Here is a 20,256-nt window from a genome sequence, read left to right as displayed (position 1 = left end):
TTTTAACTAATGTTTGTACTAATTTATCATGAACAAAAAAAATTTAAATTGTGACTACCCATTGCTAACCCATATTTTGAGTAACTTACTGTCTCAATCCAGGCCTGACTATGTTTTATTTCTTCTTTTGTATATTTGAACCACTATTGTTGAATGCTTAAATATACAACTATATCATAGTTTGTTTAATGCTAATAATTAGAGTCCGGATTTTTATGCAAAAAAATATTTTTAACAAACGTATGCTGTTTGATGGGAGTAAGCAATGTTTGCATTTCATAACCTGTAGAATCTGTCAAAAAAAGTTTTTTTGCATATTAGTACATATTTTGACTTCAGAGAATATTTCAGAATATTTTAGCATATTTCCGTAATATTGGATTATATTAAAGGATATTCAGCATATATAAGACAATAATGTAACATAAGATATAATTATATAACAAATGATAAATTATAAATTCATAGGTAATCATAATCAATAATCATATTGCATTTTTTTTTTACTTATTAGTTAGTATTATCAATATTTTTCAGAATATTTTTGGGAATATTTCATCAATTTTAGCTGCATATATACATCATATTTCAAACGTTTTAACAGAATATAAATCCGGACTCTACTAATAATGAAATATTATCAGCCATGCTTAGCTTATAAGCAACAAAATGGAAATATTTTTCTTTTTAATTTAAATTTATGATTTAGTAATTTAGTATATACTATATGTGCTCAAATAATTTACTTAATTTCCTATTTACAATTTTTCGTATATGAGGTACATTAAAGATTTATTAGTACAAGTTTAACATAAAAACTTTACAGCATTTATGTTACTAAAATGCTATTTGAATCATTTCACACTAGTAATTTTTTAGTGTACAGCAGTTTATTCATTGTCTGTATTTTAATTAAATCTCAGTAGTGAAAATGTAATTATGTTCAGTGGGGTAATTAATAATTATCTTCCTAAAAAATAAAAAAATAATTGTTTTTCTTTATCATAAAAAATTTTGTTTTATGTTTTTTTTACAAATAGTTAATACATATAAATACACATTTTTAGTAATAAAATAATGTAATATATACATAATTCATTAAATATCATATAATACTTACAAACGGTTAAAATATCATGTTTTTAATTATTAAGAACTATGGTTGATACATTAACATTGAATATAATCTTCTTTTTCAAATGTAACTAAAACATAAAATATAAATAAAGAAAAAACATCTTAAAAAAAGTTAATATTGATATTAATTTAGCTGCTTTATATTGTTTTTTGTAATAAGAATTAAAATTATGGAAAAAACAGATTTATGGTACATATTTCTAAAAAAATGTTTTCTAACATATCAAACACTGACTAATAATATAATTTCTTTGTAAAATTTTAAAATAAATGTATCTTTACCAAAAACTATCATTAATAGGTATTACACGTGTAATTCGTGTTTTTAGGTATACATGTAAATGTGTCATTAATTAGATTTATTTATTTAAAAAAAAAATACAACCATTATTAACTTAAATCGAAAAAATCATGAAGATTCAAGAACTTGAATTTAATGTGATATAATATATTTAAAAAAAAATACCAATATCAAAGAAATCAAACCGACCAACTATAAAAATAATTATTATGTGTTTTACCTCGTCCACTTCATTATTAAATGACGACTTAGATAATTCCACTTTATTATCAATCACAGTTAAACAGTAATGTTGACACTCTTTAATGGTTTCTTGAGGTTTATTGTGCAGCAACATTTTAGTTAAGATTGAAATTGCAAAGTAATTATTTTTGCAATTAAAACCCGCACACATTGATTTTAATATGATCCTAAAGGTGTTTTTATAGAAATTAGATTATAATAACAGAAAAAGTAAGTATATAAATATTTAATACTTTCTAAGCATTGGTAATTGTACACTAATAACACACTGATGCAATGCTGGAAGTGTATTGTATGTTTCAAATAACTGTCCAAAATTACCATTCATAATATTCAACGATAATACCATTGACATTTTTATCAAAGTATTTCTAAAAAAAATACATATTCATATACAAATAGTTATAACCAAAGAAAATATATTATTCAAATATAAATTTAAGATAAAGTTTAGTTTATAGATTCATATTAACTTTTCCTAAACGCTAGGAGTAGGAAAATCATTTTAATAATGTTATGCATATCAGACAAATAAAATAATGGTAATTTTAATCATAACCGATAATCTTTACCGAATCTTACTCTAAAACTTCATAAAAAATAATCACTCATAATTTCTGATTTTTTAGATTCTGAATCTGAAAGGAGAGATTAATCTATTGATTTTTCATTGATGTGTTTTTTTCTGTATACATAATGACTAGTTAAAATGCTTCAAATCTCAACCATAAGTGTGGTTGTTGGATAGAAAATTGGTTCTAGTTTGTACTTTAGATAGATCAAAATTGAAAATGTCCAGTACTTTTTTTTTATTATTGGAAAAAACAATCAAAAATAAAATGAGGATTTTTAACTAAATTAATTTTCAAAGTGAATTCTTTATTTAATTATATAAGTTATCAAAATCGAATAACTTATGAAACTTGAAATTTGTACCATGTATTTAAATTATAATTTTTTATAGATTGTAAAATTTTCAAAATAATTTTGTTGAGCTATTTATAGACTTAAAATTTTTGATTTTGATTTAATAATAAATATATTGATGGAAATTTTTAAATGAGTAAAAATATTTTTACATGCAATATAATGTTCATAAGTCATAACAAGTGGTTCATTTTTAAATTAAGAAATATTAAAAATGCATAGTTAAAATATCTTTTAATAAGCATTTAAAATCTCGAAAATTACAAATTATTTTGTAGTTAGAAATTCATAACAATTTTCTGATTATACCTAAGATTTAAAAGTTTAATAAAAGCGGGAACTTATAACTTTTACTTATATTATAATATAATTATGAATTTTTAATTTTAAATAAAATTCATACGCAATGACATTTTCAATTTCAATCTATAGGGAACTTTTTTTACTCTTACGATATTTATAAAATTATGTTATTAATTTTGAGTTATGAAGGACCAGTTTTTACGGCACTGAAAAAGGTTGATAAAATGTGGTAGAAATATAAATTATTATAATAGTTAATACTAAATAATATAATAAATGCAAGGTTTTTGCTAAAAATTATATCAACCTAGGTGTATTATTAGAAGTAAAATTACTTTAATAACTATAGCCCTAAAGGTATTAAGTATACTTAATTATATAGGCTGACAAATCATCTTAGCTTAGAATCATTTTTTGTGTACAATGATATGTAATATTGAATAGTGACCCTCTCCACACCTTATGTACATTATTATTTTTTAGTTAATTCTGGCTTCGAAAATGTTATCTTAGATCACATCATTGATACAAAAAAAAAAATTGTCTACAGCTAAAAAACTGTTTAAATTATGTCTGGTCTTTAGATTAATATTTAATTTAGTCATAGCACCTACCTAATTATTGAGTATTTTATGCGTAGAATATAAGTATCATTAAATAGAATTAGGGCCAGTTGTACCGTCTCCGATTAAATTTAATCACAGTTTAATCAGCCGAATTAGCCCGGTTAAAATATTTGATTAAGCGTAATCGGAGTTTAATTGGAGACGGTACAAATGGCTCTTAAGGCATTATGACTAATATCATAATGACTAATATTTAATTCCAGAATTTTTTTAATTTCCTTATAAACATAGAATAAAATAAGAAACTAATATACAGTTTTATCATTAAAAATGTCAGTAAACTTTATCCTAAATAATTTGATTATTAATACACTGACTTCTTTGTGATAAACGGCAAAGCTTGTTGAAGAACATTAAAATCACCTAAATTAGTAACAATCAAGAGAGATACCATCTCTGAACAAAGTTTATCTGTTGCTCTGTCTGAGTCTTGTAAAAATATTTTAACAATTTTAAAAATGCTCTCATGAAAATGCTTCATATTTAAAAACGGATCAAATGTGTTAACATCATATTCGTAACATCTATAAACAAAATTGGAAATATGATAAAAATACATTAGTTGTTTTTAAAGAATAAAGATAATATAATATTAATATATGACTCACTTATAAGCTGCATATGCATGAAACCGAATAATTGGTGGTAAAATAGCCATCCAATCTTGATCAGACACTTCTTGTATAGTGGCATCTTGCTTTATAGAATTTAAACGGTCATCAATAAAATCATAAACAATATTGAACGGTATATTAGTAATTGTGAGTATTCTAAAAGCATTTAAGATCAATAAAATAATAATCATTATTATTATTCTAATAACAATTATCTATTACTCATTTAAAAGATATGATATGGTATTCTTCAAAACTGATGGCGGCCTTAAAATATGAGGTTTGTTTAATGAACTACCTGCAGCTGAACGACTAAAACATTTAACCATTTTATATGGGGCACATTCTAACTGGTGTACAAGTTTTTTTGATTTTCTCCTAGACAAAAAACATAATAAAATTATCATTAGAAATGGAGACATTTTATAGTTCTGACTAAGTACAATAAAGTAAATTAGCAATTGTAAATTATTATGTTTAAAAAACGATCTAGTCTGAATTATATATTAAGCAAGCAATACTGTGGTTTTTTTGTTAAAGTTAACTTAGTGTAACAAAATAGCCTTGAAGCCCAAATCATAATATTATATCTTACATATTAAATGTTAATTTCTAACTTCTACATATTTAAATTTTTATATTATGTATTTATGTTCAAATGGATATTAAATCTATAGGCTATAATCAATATTAAGATTATTAATTATTAATGTATATTTAATTTTACTCACATAATTTTTTCCTCTCTTGGACACATTTCCATGCATATACCTTTCACTGGTAACGCCATTATGAAATATATTTCATTTGTTTCGTTATTTCAGTACTTACTAATTACTACTATTATCACGGAACCAAGTTATCTATTACAATATTACATCATTTATATTATTTATTTTTTATAGTGTCGAGTGATGATTGATTCCAAATTATTATATCATTATCAGCTAAATGCCCTAAGCCTAATAGTCAATACTCAAATCCTAATTAACTATTCTAATTCGTGATTCCCAGCAGCAGTGCGAAAACGAAAACGAAAAGACTGCCGTCTACCACTTTAACAGCGTCATAAACAGTAAATCATATTTAAATATAACATTAAATTCATAAATTCCTTGATATCTATCTCCTATAGAAAATAATTTTTTACTTAGTGTTTTTAGTGTTTTTACCATTTTACCTTGGATCATAATACGGATAGAGCGACGGCGAATTATTTATATCCATATAAAAAGTTGTCGACACAATTTAAGATAGCCACTATCCAGTATCCACCATAGAAATCACCCACATATTGTTCTGTGCTTAAATCGAGGTTGTTGCCGATATTAGCACAAAACAATTAGCGACGGTAAAGCACTGTAGATCTTATTATAGGGCATTAGGGCCCTAGCGACAGGTCTCTTTAAGTGCTCGATGTGTGCATGGTACATGCGTGAAGTTACTTGTTAGTTGTTACATCTTACATGTCTATTTCAAGATTATCATCACAGAATAACCTTATCATGAACTATACTAGGTATATCATATACTATATAACCATAGAACACAACAAAATTAATTTAAAAAAATAGTATATTAAGATCTAAAAAAATGTTTACCTTTGTAAACAAGTTAGATACATCATATATATATAATATTTATCAATACTTATTACTTACACTTTATTTGTTAAAGATATCTTTAATCGTGATATCCATAGATAATAATATTTTATTATCTTTGTCCGTACCTGATAATGTTATCATAAAATTGTGAATTTGTGATGGACAATCACAATATTATTGAAAATTAAAATACTTACAAAAAAAAGTTTTTGATTTCATTCGCTTAGTTGCTACTCTATTTCGTTGATATTTGAAATTTCTTATTTTATAAATTATTCAAGAATATCATATAAATTCATGTCTATAAAGAATTACATACTATTTGGATGAAATGTTGGCGACACGATCAGGTATTATAGTTTTATTTATGTATTTATCGAATATCGACCATAAGTTCATAAAGACAGAGTAATATTACTCATCTTCCATTATCAGGAGATATCAAGTTTGAATTTGAGATCTCTATATTTTAGCTTTTCGATCCGTATCGAAATGCGTTATAAATTTATAAATCAATTATGCTTATATTATTATTTTCTATAATTTATATTTGATGAATCAGAATGCTTGAAAATTTAATACGAGATCCTACATAAGTTATTCTCATAGGCGCAATTTGGACAACCGATCTGGGGGGGCTAAATTTATAAATACGCAGAGACCCGCAGGAACTCCGCCCCGCACACCCTCTAAAAAAATAACATAAGTATAATGTTAAATCTTATAATTGCAAACGGTGATTAGACACAGCAAATTTATTTAATATATCTTCATTACTACAATAAATGTCCTTTTCTATACATATTATAGAACTATAGAAGCGTTTGAAAACCTATCTTGATACATAGATGTGCGTAACCAATTTTTATCTTCCTCATGGCTGAAAAAGACGTTTCACATGCACTTGAAGAAATCGGTATAATGAGTGACAAAGATAAAAAAGTATATAAATTTAGATATTATACTTTTAAATCTACAACTGATTTTACTTCCTCCAAATCAAAATTCAACTTTGTACTTCTAAGGCAGTTTTTTGCGACCAACATTTCTGAACGAAGTCATGTGTATATTTAATATATTATTATTATATGAAATATTTACTAGTAGTGAGAAGATCTAGATTATTAGACTCATCAAAGTCAATGATATTATTCCAGATTTTCTGAAATTCAATTTCCGCCGTAATGACTCAAAAGTCTTTATTATTCCTACGATTAAATTAACAGCACTTCCTAGCGTTACTAATAAATAGCTAATATGAGATTATAACATATTTTATACCCATACTACTACTATGTTAACAGATTATCTACACTCAAGCTGTTATACAGGCATTGAGCAGTTCGACGATGTACGATGTATCGTAATATTGAATTACTATTATTGTCTTATTATACAACACACTTGTACACTGACTTTCGAGATGGCTAAAAAACCCATAATTACATTTTTTTTTTTATTAGGTACATTTTATCATGGATTTAAGAATGAATATATTTAAAAAATTAGGGGGGCTTAAATAACCCCCCCTTAAATTGCGCCTATGGTTATTCTTCTACATCAGTGTAAAATAATTAAAAATGCATAGGCACATATCTTTCATAAACATTTTAAGTTCAAAATTAGACGAGATAACTTGTTTATACGATAAATAACGATGTTAGCTTTTTTTATATAATTCAAAAACATTATTCGCGGGAGCTTAAAATGTTTATGTATAATGTATATTATACTATTATGAATTTCACTATACGCAATGACATATTTGATTAATTTTAAGAATTTTATCTATATTACTAGGTACTGCTGAATCTGTTTTTACTGTTTTACAATATTTACAAATTATAGAAAGATGTTATTACAATATTACATTTTGAATTATTTAAGTTGATAAAATATGGTATAAATAAATATTATTAAAGTAATTAAATATTATAATAGCCAAGAAAAATTTATATTAGCCTGTCGATTAGCACTAACAGTAAAATAAATGACTTAATAAATTGCTATGTATCAAAAAATCATATAATTTTATTGTGATGGTTGATAATATAGAATAGACGGACCACTGACCAGACTGGCTCCACTCAGAATCGTTTTTAGTATACTATTATAATATTGATATATCATTTATTAACTCATATTTAATACACCCACAACAGAGACCCACTAATAGATTAACTTGCTTACATTTATTTTAATATAGAATTTGTATAATTTGTTCATATTTTTTTTTACAATAAGCACAAATAATGTTTAAAAGAATAAATGGATATTTCCCCCCGTAAATTTGTTGAAACGGACATTCCCATTATATTTTTATTTCAATATTTGTACCTATATAATTAGTATATTTATAATAAAATATATGCAGTTATTATTTTTATTTTTTATAATAGGTACAAATCAAAATAATAAAAAATAACTAGAAATTGCGACATAGATTGAAACATTCCGTAAAAAATCTTTAATGTCCGATTCTATACTTATCCCTAAACACATATTTTTAAGCCTTTTTCATATTAATTTTTTTTTGTATATTCAACCATACGAGTTTGGATACTTAACAATTTAATAATTACTACTGAATTTTATCTCTGAAGTGCTTCAATAAATATCCAAATATTTGGCTGTTGAATTCTTATTATTAAGCTCTTTTAAATTTGTTATTGAAACCTTCACTTATATTATTTATTCTACCTGTGTTTTTTTTATGTATAGAATTATGTACATTCCATAAATAAGGAGGACTTATTGGCGAGGAACGTCATAATGCTAAACTATTTGATTGAGTAGTAGTTATAAATATATATGATATATATATCTGTCATATATGTATATAATATAATATTGTGATTATTTTAATACTTATTTTTAGAGCGCGGATTATATCTTATATGCATTAAAAACCAACCAAATATGCGCTAAAAACCCTAAATATCCATAACTCTATGCACTAAAATGTTAAAATATGCGCGAAAAATAAAAAATATGCATAAAAAAGATAAGCAAAAAAAAAGATTTTTTAAACATTTCATTAATACTATTAAAATTTTTTTTTTACAATTTAAAATAATTATCGAACTCAACTATAAATATTTATCTACTTTTCTTAATTTTTTCTTTTTTTTTGTAGGTAGTTTTAATCTATAAGAAAAAAAATAGGAATCAATTTATATAAAAAGTGTATCCTAAAATAAATTAACTTATACCTAAATGTGAATTGCATTGTATGACAATCATTTTATATTATTATATTATAATATTACTATTTAAAAAATATCTAAAAAAACAAAAAAATCGAAATATGCACTAAAATATGAAATATGCTATTAAAATTGTAAAATAAGCCCTTAAAATAGAAAAATATCAAAATATGCAAAAATATGCGCTAAAAAAGTTACATTTTTTAAATTATTATGTCATGAAATAAATGTTGTGCTCACTTAGCATATCATACGATCAACCAGAATAAATATTATGCAAATGCATACAAATCCGCGCTCTACTTATTTTAAATACATTTTGAATATGCGTGGGAAAATAATGTAATATTTTTAAAATATGATAATTATAATACATGTTTTAAATAGTTTTTAATATAGGGGGAAATCTCCGCATCAAAAAATGTACTGGGGGGTGGGGGGAGAAATGTCCTACTCTGCCAAAAATAGCCTGGGGGGGATTGTCCTGGGGAAATGTCCGTCATTCGTTTAAAGGTTAATAAAATAAGATTTTTTTTTTTTTTTGGGGGGGGTTTTTCCGGCCTTTAAGACCATCCCGCAAAACAAATTTCTCTCCAACTTATTCTATTTTCTGCTATTTCTCTCCAGTTTGCTCCTGGATCAACCTCTTTAACATCTTTCTTCACACAATCTTCCCATCTTAGGCGTGGTCTACCTAGTGGTCTCTTTCCTTTCGGTTCTTCCCCGATTACTGTGTTAATCATAGCGTCTTTTTTTCTCCAGGCGTGGCCTGCCCACAACAGTCTTCTTTTTTTGATTTCGTTTGAAATACATGATCTCTGAAACAAGTTCTGTAGTTCTTCATTGGTTCGAATTCTCCACTCTTGGGTTCTTGAGTCGAAACAAGGTCCGTATATACGTCTTAAAATTTTCCTTTCAAATGTGTCTAGTTTTATTTCCTCTATTTTCCTTGGTGTCCATGTTTCTGACCCATATAGGACGACAGGACGTATTAATGTCATGTATATTTTTATTTTTAAGTTCAAAGATATTGATCTCGATTTTAGCAAGGTTCCCACACCAAAATAGCAGTTATTGGACAGTTGCATTCTTTTGGAAATCTCTACTTTTAACTCATTGTCCTGAGTTAAGAGGACACCTAAGTATTTAAATTGTGGAACTCTTTGGAATATATGTCCATCTACATTCATACTCTCCCCGTGGCGATACGTCCTGTCTTTTCTGTTTAGTTTCATATATTCTGTCTTTTTATCATTTATTCTGAGACCAACTTTATTCGCCGCATCCATCAGTTTTTTACAATGTATTTTTACTATTTCGATATTGTCTCCTAAGATGGCAATATCGTCAGCATATGCTAGCAGGCCTATCTTCGACTGTCCTAAAGTCACACCTCCTGATATGTTCATATCTCTGACAACCTTTTCCAGAACTAAGTTAAAAAGGATTGGAGATAATGCATCCCCTTGCCTTAAACCAGAAGTTACTTTGAACGGTTTAGATGTAGAGTTCGCTCTTTTTATTTTTATTTCAGAATTTTCCATTGTCGCTTTAATCAGGTTAATTAACTTTTTTGGCATATTGAACTCTTTTAATATCTTAAATAGTGTTGGTCTATGTATGGAATCGTATGCTTTCTCAAAGTCTACAAACAAAGTATATACCTCCTTATCAAATTCCCACATTTTCTGAAATATCTGCCTAATAGTAAATATTTGGTCTGTGGTGGATCTATTTGGTCTAAAACCTCCTTGGTAGTCTCCCAGTATTCCTTCGGAGATTGGTTTCATCCTATCAAGGATGCAATACGACAAGACTTTGTATGTTGTATTAAGTAGAGCGATGCCCCTATAATTATTACATTCGAGTGGATCGTTTTTTTTGTATATCGGACATACTAGAGCAGTTCTCCAATCTTCCGGGATTTTTTCTTCTTTCCAGACTAGATCTACTAGGTTATGTATGTTGAATATGGCTTCTTCATCTAAATTTTTTAGAATCTCAGCCTGGATTCCATCTTCACCTGGAGTCTTATGATTTTTTAACCTCTTAATTTGTTCTGCTATCTCAATTCTGGATGGTGGAAGATATTCGCTTTCGTTTGGTTCTACGTCAGTCCAATTAAATGTGTCTATGGGTTCGTCGCAATTAAGGAGGTTCTCAAAGTAGTTATTTATCTAAGATATCATTTGGGTCTGTAATTAGCATACCATCGCAATTTTTTAGGAACTTTTCCTGTTTCTTGAATCCCTTTCTAAGTGCATTGATATTTTGGAATAACAGACGTGACCTATTCATTTTTTGGTATTCTTCTGTTTCTTCTAGCATGCTCTTGGTATATCTTCTTTTTTCGTATCTGATTATATTGTTTACTTCTTTTTTGCATATTATGTAGTTGTTTTCTTTTTCCACGTTGTCTATGTCGTTAAGCCACTGTTTTCTAGTTTCTTTTTTCCGTTTTAGGGCTTTCATACATGTATCGTTAAACCATGGTTTTTTTGTTTTTTTTTGTTTTCCTATTACATCATCAGATATTTTGTTTAATATATCCTTAGTTTTATTCCACTTCTCATCTACCGTAACAATGTTCTTAAAGTCGTAATTAATAAATTCTTGACGTATTTTATGTCTGAAAGTATTTATACGATTTGGGTCATCTAGTTTTGCTACGTCATACCTAGTAAGTTGTTCCATACGTGTATGAGGGCGTTTTTTGAGCTTTATTTTCATTTTACCTCTTATGAGATAGTGATCTGAGTCCGAGTCTGCCCCTCTAATCGATCTGACATCTTGGATACAGTTTTTAAATCTTGAATTGACCAGGATATGGTCTATTTGGTTAGTATATCTTCCATCAGGTGACCTCCAAGTTCCCTTATGTATATTTTTATGTGGGAACATTGTACTCCTTAATACTAAACCATTCCCGATTGCAAAGTCAATTAGTTTAGTTCCGTTGTCGTTTGTCTCATCGTGTAAACTGTGTCCTCCTGTCACTTGTCTAAACATTTTTTCTTTCCCAACTTTGGCATTTAAATCTCCTAGCACGATTTGTATCCTATTGCTAGGAATCAAGTTCAGTGCATTTTCCAATTGTTCATAGAACGCTTCTTTCTCATCTTGAGATTTGTCCTCCGTTGGAGCATGTACATTTACGAAGCTTATATCAAACCATTGTGCTTCTATTGTTAAGACACTCATTCTAGGGTTAATGTCTTTGAATTCTTTAACTGCAGGGACTAAATCTTTGTGTACCGCAAAACCCGTTCCTAATTGACGTTGCTCAATACAGCCACCGTAGAAGATAGTTGTTTCGTTAATATTTATCGTCCCTGTATTGGTCCATCTGATTTCTTGCAATGCTGTTAGTTTAACTTTATATTTTTCAACTTCATTCACTATGTTGTGAACTGCTCCAGATTTATATAGTGTACGCACGTTCCAAGTTCCAAAAAGTAAGTCCTTTTTCCGTTTTCCAGTCGATTTTCCAAAAACTCTGTCCCGAGTCAAATTTGTTTGTTCCTGAACAAGTTGTTTTTTACTAGGTAGGGTTGTTAGCCCTACGCTAAACCCCCTACCAGGAGGACCGGGCCACACCAACTAGTTAAAGTCAGTGTGGGGATACTGCAGTGCACAATGTTGTGCACTGGGCGATGGGCGCGCCACTTTCCCTACGCCAAAAATAAAATAAGATTAGATAAATTAAATATATTTGTTACATATTAAAGATACTAGAGATTTTAGAGAAGGAGCCATCCACTGGATGATGGCATCCAGTGATGAAATTTCGATTCCGCCAGATATTTATTGATGTTGATTCCGCTGAATGTTTGTTAAACAATAAACGATGTATCATATTATACAATTTTTTTTTTAAATTAAAAGTGTATTGGTACATGCAGTGTACTATAATAGTTAATATATATTTTTTACTTAACTCAAAAGGATTCAAACATTGGCGTCCACAAGACCACAAATGACAATACAACACAATTATACATATATTATGGCAAAAAAACAAATTAAATACAATGGAAAATTTGTTAAAATAATATAATTCAATACCTATTTGGCTGGTGATAACCAACTTTACCTGTCTTTTTACAAAATATTTTTATAGTCATCATTTTTTAATTTTTAATAGTTCCAATGTACTTCTATTTAAAAAATGTTTAACATAAATGTAAGACTTTTACATTTTTTTTATTATTAAAAAAAATAATTTCGGTGACGTTAATATACGGCGCAATTGATTAATTTCTTAAGTAAATAGAACATTTTGGTGTAATTGATATACATCCGCCATGACACTAAGTTCGTTTTAGAGTTCGTTTTAGGCGTCTTCGGGGGTCATCTGGAAGATTTCACCGAATCCCATCTTGCCGAAATAAATCATTTCGCCAAATCATAATGAAATAGAATTTTGTTTCATTTTTGTTAAAAAAAATATTAATTTTATTTGTATAGTCAGTTTATCATTGTTTTAAATATTTAGTAAAATTATTATATAAACATTCGTCAATCATTATTTGAAAATTGATTTACCAAAAAAGTGGAATAAACTGCATCATAGATGTGTGGATGTGTCATAGCCAAAATGTTCTCTAATAGAAACAAACATACCATTTTCAAAATCAATTTGAAATGTATTTGGGCTAAATATAATAATAATAAATAGTTTGTTGTGAAAATAATATTTTACATACATAAAGAAAACATAAAAATAAATTAAACAATTAATGACGACGCCCCAAAAGCATAGCTTGTGGTGGGTGCAGCAAGTTCAATACAATACTAAACATATTACAATTTTTTATTTATATTATTATTAACGTATTACATTTTATAAATACATATTTCATATAGATAAATGTAATAGAAAGAAAATACAATTACAAGTTTTTGTTTATAATACTATTTTAGCATTTAAATTTAAGCCAAATAAACCATTTGTATAGATTATAAAAAATAGAGGTCCTAACACTGTACCTCGTGGGACTCTATATAGTTATACTTGGTAAAAAGTTACTCAAAACATTATCAACTCTAACAGCTTGATATCTTCCAACTAAAACTATACTATACTATGGTTTACCGAATCAAATGCTTTTTTTTAAAGATACCCATTACTTTATTATTATTATCTAAATTTTCCCTTATATATTTATCTGCTTGGATTAAAGCATCAATTGTTGATTTACCTGACTGAAAACCATATTGATTTTTGGAAAAAATACTAAACATTGTCTTAAAGCAGCTTTTATTATTTTAAACATTCTTGAATAAGTTGCTGTATTTTTGTTCGGTAGCAATGCATAAGCCTTAAAAGTAAATTTAATATAATTAATAATTATGTACTAAAAATATCATAATAAATTACTTTTATAATAATAATTTAAATAAATTTAAACGTCCCACCAATAAAAATAATTTCACTACTGCACAGTTTTTAAAATTCCTTCAGTTCCAAATATCACATTTTTGTAAATCTTCTATGTAATGTCTACCCACTCTACCCATCCAAGCTATGATGATTAAAACTTGAGATTTTCGGCAAATTGGGATTTTTTATTAATCCATTTACAACTGGGTTTTTTTGCCAGCGAAATAAGATTTGGCAAAATAGAATTCGGCGAAACAAATAGGAATAGTAGTGATGGACGTTTCTGAGATAAGGGGTTTGCAGTGGTTGTGGAGATTGGAATGTAAGCGTTTGTTGAATATCATGACAAAGTGTTTTACTATTGGAATTGGAATGATGGACAAACAAAACGGATTTAATATAAGTACCACCATAGGCTTCAATATAATTTCCCTCACCACTCCATTCTCCCACACTATGAAAAAAGAATAAAAAGATCAATTTGAATTATTGATAATTTACTTTAATATATTTTCAATATATTAATAAGAAAAATTTTATTAAATGATATTAGAAGTATAACTATTGAAATAATTTAAGTATACAAACAAAATCACGAATAAAATAAATATATACGGGGTGATTCTTTTATCATAAAACACTCATTATTTCAAAAAGTATTCATGTTTTAGAAAATATTTTTTACATAGTTTTAAATTGTTAAAAACAACGTTTTTATTAAAAAATTATATTTTTAAATATTTTTTATCCTTATATTTTTTTAAGTTTTAAACTTTTTAAAAACGTTTTAAAGTTTTACTTTTTTGAATGACAGCATAGTTTTAATTTCATATTTCAAAGCAGAATAATTTTCTGAGTATTTTGATACATAAAATTTGAATTTAGGGCGAGTAGTTTATGAGTTATACTTAATTAAAGTTTAGACAAGTGGAGTAGTGGACAAACATTTTGCGGGGTAACCCCGTACCACTCCACTCCACACATTTAAACTTTAAAAACTTATAACTCATAAACTACTTGCCCTAAATTCGAATTTTATGTATCAAAATACTCAGAAAATTATTCTGCTTCGGAATATGAAATTAAAACTGTGCTGTCATTCAAAAAAGTAAAAACTTAAAAAAATATTTAAAAATATAATTTTTTTAATAAAAACGTTGTTTTTTAACAACTTAAAACTATGTAAAAAAATATTTTCTAAAACATGAATACTTTTTGAAATAATGAGTGTTTTATGATAAAAAAACCACCCTGTATATAGTATATACATATATTTTTTTAAATAGTCTTAACTTAACATATAGTCTACAAATTTGTACAGCAAACTTTTTTAGATGCAAATTCATCAATTATACTATCCTTATAATATTATAAAGTTTTTTTGACTTGGTGTGTAAAACTGTCGTCTCTCTGTACCTATAAACGTAAATATGATATGATTCTCTTTAACGCTGAAAAAACGTTCAGTGAACAGTTCGTTGCAAAAATATATAAAAAAATACGTAACGTAGTATTATAGTAACATTTGCAGGATATAGATCTATTAAGTTATATTTTTGTGCAACATTTCACATAGTTTTGAGTTTTATTTTTGTCATCAGATTTTGGACAAAGATGATCACGAAAATAAAGACATTCGTTGGTAAACGATTATTCAATGTCATTAGGATAATGCTCTACAAGAGCCATTGGTTTTTTTTATGAATAGTTTCTTCATCAGTATAGTATAACTCCGATGGAAAAATAAAATTTCAGACACGTTTCGTTCTAAGAACTCTTACGCTTTAAGTTCAGCATTAAATTGATCAACAATTACTTAAAATACATTGATTTTAAAATCTTTTTTGCCTTTATAAGGGCATTTATTATTGATTTCATTTAAATTAAGTTTTCTTTTAATATTTCTGTATTTAATTATGTAACTAAAACAATTTAATACGCGTGATATTTAAATTTAAATAAATAAAAAAAAATGTTTGTTCAGTACAAATTTGCCGCTCAAGAACCCAGCCTACTTGGCCTAGGCTTAAATCCTTGTCTGTGGACAAATACAACTGCACCCCCTCCGCTTGATCGGCTTGATCTACCGCTGAATTATTAAACATACCGATTTTTGATCTGCAGCGTGATTATATTGATCCCTGCATGATCCCATTTCGAAGATTTAGTTATCAAAACAACAAAACTTCGATTTTTACCAAACTTCCTTAAAAACTGTATAGTGTGAATTATTATAAGATTCTATGTAAGTGTTATTGTGAAAATTATAGGTATATATTTGTTTTTGTTTTTGACACTGGCAATTGTGGTGTACTTTTGTGTCGCGTATAGTAACCACCAATTTAATAATAATAATAACAACAATGATGATGACTAAGGTTTGGAACGATACATCGTGGTCAGACCGTGACTCTGCAGAGGCGATGATCGGAGGAGAACCGAGAACGTTGAAAATCACGGCCATCGGACGCACGCGTCACGGTCCGAAAAACGTTTAGTATTTCTCTCTCTTTTGGTCTCGACTTCGCTTCCACGCGTCAACAACGCCGACGCAAACGAATTTTTATGGCACCTATTTCACCGTGAACGTACATCGCTCACCTGCATCTTGATTCTCGATGTATGCTACAGTATACAATTGTATCGTTTTCATAACTTAATAATCATTAACGCAGGCCACGAATATTTTACGACTATACTGTATACTGGTACATAACATGCACAGACTTCAGTAATACACGAGCTAATACAATACAGTATATAGGTAAGTAAATTAAAAGTTGCTAGGTAGGTACATAAAAAGGTACTAGCTGACCGCTGTTACAACTCGTGTATATATTATATTTTATTATAAGTACTGAGCCACTGAGCTAGGTATATCATTTATAGACTGCAACAGAAATATTGAAATACCTTACAATCATTACATCGCACGTGTATAAATTATATGTACAATATATAACAGCATTACTACTATAACATTGTCACAAAAACGATTTCGATTCACCCCAATACATCGTACACGAGCGTTATTATATAAAAATCATAATTATATTATGTATGAGAAATAATTTAATTTTACGTTGAACATGTATATAATAGGCTATTAGTTAATGTTTGTTGGATACAAAGTTTTCGAATTTCAAGCGTAATGGTATAAGTTAAGTCCTTAATATATCTAATAAGTAATAATATTTATAATCGTTAAATTACTTTTAACAATTTAGTTTAATATAATATACACTATTGTTCGTTTTCCGGCAGCCGTTTCATCGAAACGTGTGATTTACCGAGGAGATAATACTGATAACACCGCTACGGCCGTCACCGTTTTGTTACTGAGTTGGTTGTCGTCGTCACTTATCGGAGGAGGAAGAGGCGGCGACGGCGATGACGAGCGAACTGCCGACGGACGGCCGACTTTGCCGTTACTACCGAGACGCGATCCCGACGCCGACCGACGTTATGATGCCTATCACGTACTTGGGATTAGACTTCAGCACGCAACAGGTATTATACTTCTATATATATATAACATTTTAAAATTATGATATACCTATTTTATTTATGATATCGTTTATAAATAATTCTGTGGTCAACAAACTGATTTAAAATATCATGTGACCAGAGCATAGGTGGGTGGTTAAGTGGGCATATATATAGGTAGGTCTCGACTTCCTCATATTTTTTATAGGAATGACTAATTTTTAGTCATTATAAATAACAAGTTTTTGCTTGAATCAATTTGGCGTCATTGGGTGCGGCTACAATATGTATTATCTGCAGCGGTTCACCGGAAGCGTTCTTAGGATATTGCAGTTACACCATCCATTTGTTCTTTCCATTCTTCATCTTAATTTTCTACAAAATGTGCGTAGGTAAATAAATTGTATAAAATATGCCATTTGACATCATGTTATTGTTTGTATTATCTATTTCGATAGGATTTTATTCTAGTCATACATGATACATATAAATATATAATAAGAGATCAGGTATTCAGGTTTATAGCCTTATAGGTATCTAATAATGATATATTATTAAATTTGTTTTTAATAAAAATTTCAAGTTATGATAATATTATAATTTATAATATTGTTAAAAATGTATGTATAAACTATAAACTGTATTTTATCGTAATTATCAATAATTATAAAATACATTTTACGTACAGTATATTGTTATTGTTATACATAATATTATACATATATATATATAAACATAATAAGGTTATTTAATTATTTCTAATTAAAAAAAAATAATATACTTATTACTTACCTACATATTTTTTAATTTAATTAATACTTATACAACTAATACAAGTATTAAGTAATAATAATGTCTATATGTATACCGTGGTGTATATCTAACCTAACCTGTTGATGTACATATACAATTAAGTTCGTAATAACATAAATGGCTTAATGTATACAAATTTAGATAACAAATTTAATAATAATATCAATGTACCATTGACCTATTTGACCTCCACAATGCTAGTTATAAATTTATGGATACTTTGAAATTTGAATAATTAAATACTAATTATTGAAATATCATCTAATGTAAAAGTAGACAGCATTAATTTTTTTTTTTTTGACATTTCTGAGAAAATTTATCATTGCCAAATTGATTTAAAAAACAAAGCTTTCTTCACTTAAAAAGTTCATTTTCGAAATACTACCATTGCACGTCCACTCTTACAAACATAACTATAATCGGATAAGTATGGCGTATTGACCTATTTTTCTTCTATTGGGAGGAGTAGTAAGTTTAAAAATTGGTTGATTTTAAGTCATAAACCTACAGAATTTGACCATGTCCTAAAAGTTCGGTTGCTGCAATGGGTTACTTTCCTCATTAGTACGTCATAAAACTGTTAACATTTTAATAGTGCAGGACGTCGTACTCGTATGTGTGACTTTGTCTTTACTAAAGTATAAATTATCAAAATGTAAGTTCAGGAGTTCCAGTTTTGTGTTGTTAAATATTGGAGTAAATTTACCTATTATACTAATATATGAATGTTAAGAAAGTTATATGTGTTTTCTCCTTAATTTTTATAGCAAGTGTTGTAAAATATTAGTATTTAAAAATACCCATAAATAGCATAAACATTTAAATATTTTAAAAATTGAAGGAGAGAACACTGATGATGTGCTCATCTATAAGTTTGATGATAGGCTCGCTGCGCACGAATTGCGTCCCGGCGATATTTTACGACTACATGAATTGCGAATTGGTCCCAATGTAAAAACACTAAAAACATTATTTTCCTCCTATTTTATATAGACTTAATACTGCCCAATAGCAAATTATGACTATTGGTAGGTTAAAAATATTGATTTTTTTGATTTTTGACATTTTTATGCAATTAGAAGTAAGTAAAATGAAAATGTGTACGTTTAAATTATAGGAGTGTAATATAATAATTAAAATAAAAATAACAAAAAATTTAGAAATATAAACTTCAAAAATTTAAAAATCTAGTAAAAACTTGAGTGGAAAACCTAACTTATTTTTTGTATTCTTGAATCGAACCAACCGTTTGAATTTTCCTCCACCAACTTTGACCTAAATGAAACCTGCATCCTTTCATTTAACTGATGGCCATACGATTAATAACAATGAGTGAATTGATTTTTCAAAATCTGCAAATAGATATTATTTTAGTTGAAAAATTGATATTATTTTTTATTTAATTCAGATTTGAGATGTGTAAATATTTTAGTATAAGTATCTATATTTTTACAATGAAGTAAAAAAATATCAATTATCAGTGGTATATAATTATTATTTCTCAAGCCATCCATGGATAGTAAAAACTAAAAAGTTGTGTTAACAATTTTGGGAAACTTTTAAAAGTTCCATTCACAAATTTTGAATCAACTTCACTTAGAAATTTAAAA

The 20,256-nt window shown here is 27.5% G+C and overlaps 2 protein-coding genes across 6 annotated transcripts in view; one reads left to right on the top strand and one right to left on the bottom strand.

Moving 5' to 3' along the window:
• Nucleotides 1–134: 134 nt before the first annotated feature.
• On the bottom strand, nucleotides 135–5,786 carry LOC132922627 (SAC3 domain-containing protein 1-like). 4 transcript variants are annotated; one of them, XM_060986234.1, is made up of 8 exons: nucleotides 4,883–5,785; nucleotides 4,374–4,529; nucleotides 4,146–4,307; nucleotides 3,855–4,061; nucleotides 1,915–2,052; nucleotides 1,659–1,848; nucleotides 1,121–1,205; nucleotides 135–292 (listed from the first exon to the last, which is right to left on the bottom strand). In XM_060986234.1, the coding sequence occupies exons 1-7, from the start codon at nucleotides 4,939–4,941 to the stop codon at nucleotides 1,143–1,145; spliced, it is 975 nt and encodes a 324-aa protein (XP_060842217.1). In that variant the 5' UTR covers nucleotides 4,942–5,785; the 3' UTR covers nucleotides 135–292; nucleotides 1,121–1,142. The 4 variants fall into 4 exon arrangements, with proteins under 4 accessions (XP_060842217.1, XP_060842218.1, XP_060842220.1 ...); XM_060986233.1 differs by lacking the exon at nucleotides 135–292 and having other exon boundaries at nucleotides 1,004–1,205; nucleotides 4,883–5,014; nucleotides 5,332–5,785; XM_060986235.1 differs by lacking the exon at nucleotides 135–292 and having other exon boundaries at nucleotides 1,002–1,205; nucleotides 5,332–5,786.
• A 125-nt stretch (nucleotides 5,787–5,911) lies between these two features.
• Nucleotides 5,912–20,256, top strand: part of LOC132922624 (xylulose kinase) — a 25,489-nt gene continuing 11,144 nt past the window's right edge. Inside the window, exons 1-2 of one of the 2 annotated variants that reach the window (XM_060986230.1) lie at nucleotides 5,912–6,108; nucleotides 17,612–17,857. In XM_060986230.1, coding sequence (XP_060842213.1) covers nucleotides 17,738–17,857 — 120 coding nt within the window. In that variant the 5' untranslated portion in view covers nucleotides 5,912–6,108; nucleotides 17,612–17,737. Of the gene's footprint in view, nucleotides 6,109–16,958; nucleotides 17,112–17,611; nucleotides 17,858–20,256 lie in introns of those variants that run through there. The other variant, XM_060986231.1, reaches the window with a different exon arrangement.

This window comes from Rhopalosiphum padi, chromosome 2, assembly GCF_020882245.1.
Source record: "Rhopalosiphum padi isolate XX-2018 chromosome 2, ASM2088224v1, whole genome shotgun sequence".
NCBI lineage: Eukaryota > Metazoa > Arthropoda > Insecta > Hemiptera > Aphididae > Rhopalosiphum > Rhopalosiphum padi.
Note: the sequence above shows the minus strand (reverse complement) of the source record. Positions and strands in the feature narration are given on the sequence as shown.